Source organism: Gekko japonicus, unplaced genomic scaffold (genome assembly GCF_001447785.1).
Source record: "Gekko japonicus isolate JY-2015 unplaced genomic scaffold, Gekko_japonicus_V1.1 scaffold4358, whole genome shotgun sequence".
Taxonomy (NCBI): Eukaryota; Metazoa; Chordata; class Lepidosauria; order Squamata; family Gekkonidae; genus Gekko; species Gekko japonicus.
This window is the reverse complement of record NW_015162092.1, coordinates 56,240-59,930: the sequence shown is the minus strand read 5'-3', so window position 1 is coordinate 59,930 and position 3,691 is coordinate 56,240. Positions and strand designations below refer to the sequence as shown.

General features: G+C 51.6%; 1 protein-coding gene across 1 annotated transcript in view; it reads left to right on the top strand.

The window, feature by feature from the left end:
* Positions 1-3,691, top strand: part of TPX2 (TPX2, microtubule-associated) — a 59,320-nt gene that overhangs the window by 6,402 nt on the left and 49,227 nt on the right. Inside the window, exon 2 of the mRNA XM_015405649.1 lies at positions 1,622-1,753. Coding sequence (XP_015261135.1) covers positions 1,622-1,753 — 132 coding nt within the window. The remainder of the gene's footprint in view (positions 1-1,621; positions 1,754-3,691) is intronic.

Genomic DNA, 3,691 nt, shown 5'->3' with positions numbered 1-3,691 from the left:
GAGCTCTCTCGGCCCCACCTACCTCACAGGGTGTCTGTTGTGAGGAGGGGAAGGAGTTGGTAAGCCGCTCTGAGAGTCCGAGTGAAGGGCAGGGTATAAATCCAATCTCTTCTCCTCCTCCTCCTTGTGGGTGACAACAACGACGACAGCAACAAGAATAATAATAATGGGAAAAACAGTAGGCAGCTAGTCGGAAGGTGGGAGCAGGTCTGCAAGAAGCCGGTATGGTGTCGTGGTTAAGTGCGCGGACTCTAATCTGGGAGAACAGGGTTTGATTCCCCACTCCTCCACATGCAGCTGCTGGTGTGACCTTGGGTCAATCACAAGTTCTCTCAGAGGTGTCCTTGAAAAAGAGCAGTTTCTCTCAGAGCTCTCTCAGCCCCACCTGCCTCACAGGGTGTCCGTTGTGGGGAGGGAGGGGAAGGGAAAGGAGTTTGTAAGCCGCTCTGAGACTCCTTCGAGTAGTGAAGGGCGGGGTATAAATCCAACCTCCTCCTCTTCATCTTCTTCCGCCATTTTGGGGGCGCTTCAGGAAACCAGGACAGCTGCAAGGCTCTTGCTAGGAACAGTGATTTATTCGGAATTTGTAACGATTTTCTCTATAATGTGTCCCATTATACTTGTAACCTCTGTAAAGGTGCCTCTCAGCAGTGATCAGAAGTGACAAAAGTGATGGCCACAGGGATAGATAGAGAGCTTTAAAGGGGGGCTAGGTAGGTTTATGGAGGAGAGGTCCATCGATGGCTACTAAGATTCACAAAGGATTAGTATATCAGTGGCTCCCAGTCATGGTGACTGAGGGGAACCTCCCCATTCAGAAGTACTAAACCTCTGAATCCCAAAGCCAGGAGGCAACATCAGGGGAAGGTTTCGACCTCTCTGCCCTGTTGTTGGCCCTCCAGAGGAACTGACTGGCCACTGTGTGAGACGTGATGCTGGACTGGATGGACCCCTGGCTCTGATCCAGCAGGGCTCTTCTGTTTCTGCCCTGTTGTGGGCCCTTCAGAGGAACTGACTGGCCACTGTGTGAGAATTGATGCTGGACTGGATGGACCCCTGGTCTGATCCAGCAGGGCTCTTCTGATGTTCTTATGAAGGCCTCGGCCTCTATGCCCTGTTGTTGGCCCTCCAGGGGAACTGGTTGGCCACAGTGTGAGACAGGATGCTGGACTGGATGGACCCTCACTGGTCTGACCCAGCAGGGCTCTTCTGATGTTCTTATGAAGGCCTCGGCCTCTATGCCTTGTTGTTGGCCCTCCAGGGGAACTGGTTGGCCACAGTGTGAGATGGGATGCTGGACCAGATGGACCCTCACTGGTCTGATCCAGCAGGGCTCTTCTGATGTTCTTATGAAGGCCTCGGCTTCTCTGCCCTGTTGTTGGCACCACATTTGGGACCCCTGTACCATCCCACCGTAACACACTTCACTCCCGCATCCCAGCCTTTTCCTCTTCCTTTCGCTACAGGCCTGCGTTTTAGATCACAGTGACATACATTTAGAACTCCTCATTAAAACGTAGAAATAAAATCCACGCACAGTATTTGCATGGTGAGACAACATAAGTATGAACCCTGATTAACACTGGGGGGATGGGGCTTTGCATTCACCTGTTTTTGGCAGATTACAAAGCAGGCCTGTTGAACACCCCCCATTCAGATGTGGCCATGGCAGAGGCAGCGGACCTCCTCCCCAAATCAGCCTCGTCGAGGGCCAACATTCCGCGCGCCATCGTCTCACCGATGATGAAATACGGTAAGTTTCCACAGTTCAGAGAAACCGCACCTTTTCTCGTAGCTGCTGCAACTTTTAGCAGGTGGTACAAAGCACCAAAACCGCTGGCTGAAATCACTAAAGGTGACCAAAAAAAAAAAGTATAAAAATAATATTTAATTCAATAACACAATAACCATATAACTAGACCAAGCCAAGGCGTTCTTGTAAGAAACAACAGTAGTGCAGGGAAGTCAAGTCCTCAAAGTATTCAATGTGCCTCACTATGGAATTTCAATACAAGAGGAGTGAGTCACATTGAAATTTCTTGGGACTTCTCTGCACTGCCGCTGTTTCTTACAAGATGTCAGACTCCCAAGTCAATGAAGCTCAACAACATTCCTTTATTAAGGTTCGGTTCATCAAGAAAGGGACTCGGGTCATCATTAGACACAATTTGTGTCAGGAATGAGGGGTTAGGTGGGAACCCTAACCCAGTTCATACAAGTCCCCCTGATAGGTATGAGCAGGGGTCATTTCGTAGAAAAAGAGGTGCAGGAGCTCATCAGCATAACTCATTAGCATAACATTTGCATGTGACACACCCTCTGACATCACCGGAAGTGTGTCAGAAGGCAACACCCACCGCTCAGGCTCCACGGGATCGGACAGTTTTGGATTGCTACCTATTTTGGGGGGTGGTGGTGCAGATCTGTCCTCACAGAGGAAGGAGAGCTTGTACCTGAATAAAACTTGATCTTAAAGGTGCCACTGGACTGTTTTGCATTGCTAGCTATGGGGGGGGGGGGGGGGAACGCGCAGATCTGCTCACAGAGGAGGGAGAGTTTGTATCTGCGGGCGGGGGGGGGTGCTCTGCAACTTACCTGGCTGCTGCTTGCTCCTCGCGGCCCAACTGAGGGCTGCTGGGAGCAGGGGGCGGGGCTTGCTGCATGTGCCCGCCCCCTGGGCTCCTTACTGCCGGAGCTCCGCTGCTGGGCGCTCCCGCAGGAAATGACCCCTGGGTATGAGCCAATAAGCAGGAAGCGCGCCTAGGAAAACGGCCCGTAGCTCCCAGCGGGAAACAGCAAGACAGGCGAGCAAGTCTCCAAGGCCACGGCAGAGATAACGGGAAGAGACCCGAAGCGCTGAAGCGCAGTCCAGGGGAGCGGGGAGAACACAGCGTTACCCGACACAGGAACACCTTGGCTGGATCTAGTTATATGGTTATTGTGTTATTGAAACCTTTTATTTTTTGTTCACCTTTAGTGATTTCAGCCAGCGGTTTTTGTGCTTTGTCCCATTCCATGTACGCTGTTTCCCCTCCTCCTCTTGTTTTCCTTCGACTTTTAGCAGGGTGGGCCTTGTTGCATTTTCTCCCCTACCCCCGGCACAGCCAGCCGTCCTTTTGGATAGGGGAACTAAATGGGGGGGGGGGGGGGAAGGGGGGGGGGGGGTGTAAGGGAGGGATCCCAGCTGGTGGGTGGAACGTCAGCCCTGTAAATCCCAAATGGCCATTCTTTCCTGCGGAGTCGGGTCTGCTGCCTGGAAATGGTCCGGAACTGGCCCTGGATTTAATTTTTTCTCAGCCTGCCCTGCAGTCATACCTGATCTTCTGCCCTTGGGCCCTTTGATCCCCATTCCAGCCTCGTGGTTGGTGGCTCCACGGCTGCGTTCCAGCACTGCTGCCAGCACTAGAGGGCACCGAGCCCCTCTGGACAGGAATCACTGGAAGCTCTATGGCAGTGATGGCGAACCTTTTAGAGACCGAGTGCCCAAACTGCGACCCAAAACCCACTTATTTATCGCAAAGTGCCAACACGGCAATTTAACCTGAATACTGAGGTTTTACTTTAGAAAAAACAACTCATACATTAACTTAGGATGATCCAAACAAAGTAAGGAAAGCAATCCCAAATGCTTTCGTTTACTTAAAATTATTTGGCAGAGAATTCGACACTTTAATAATGGTCTGGGCCTGGC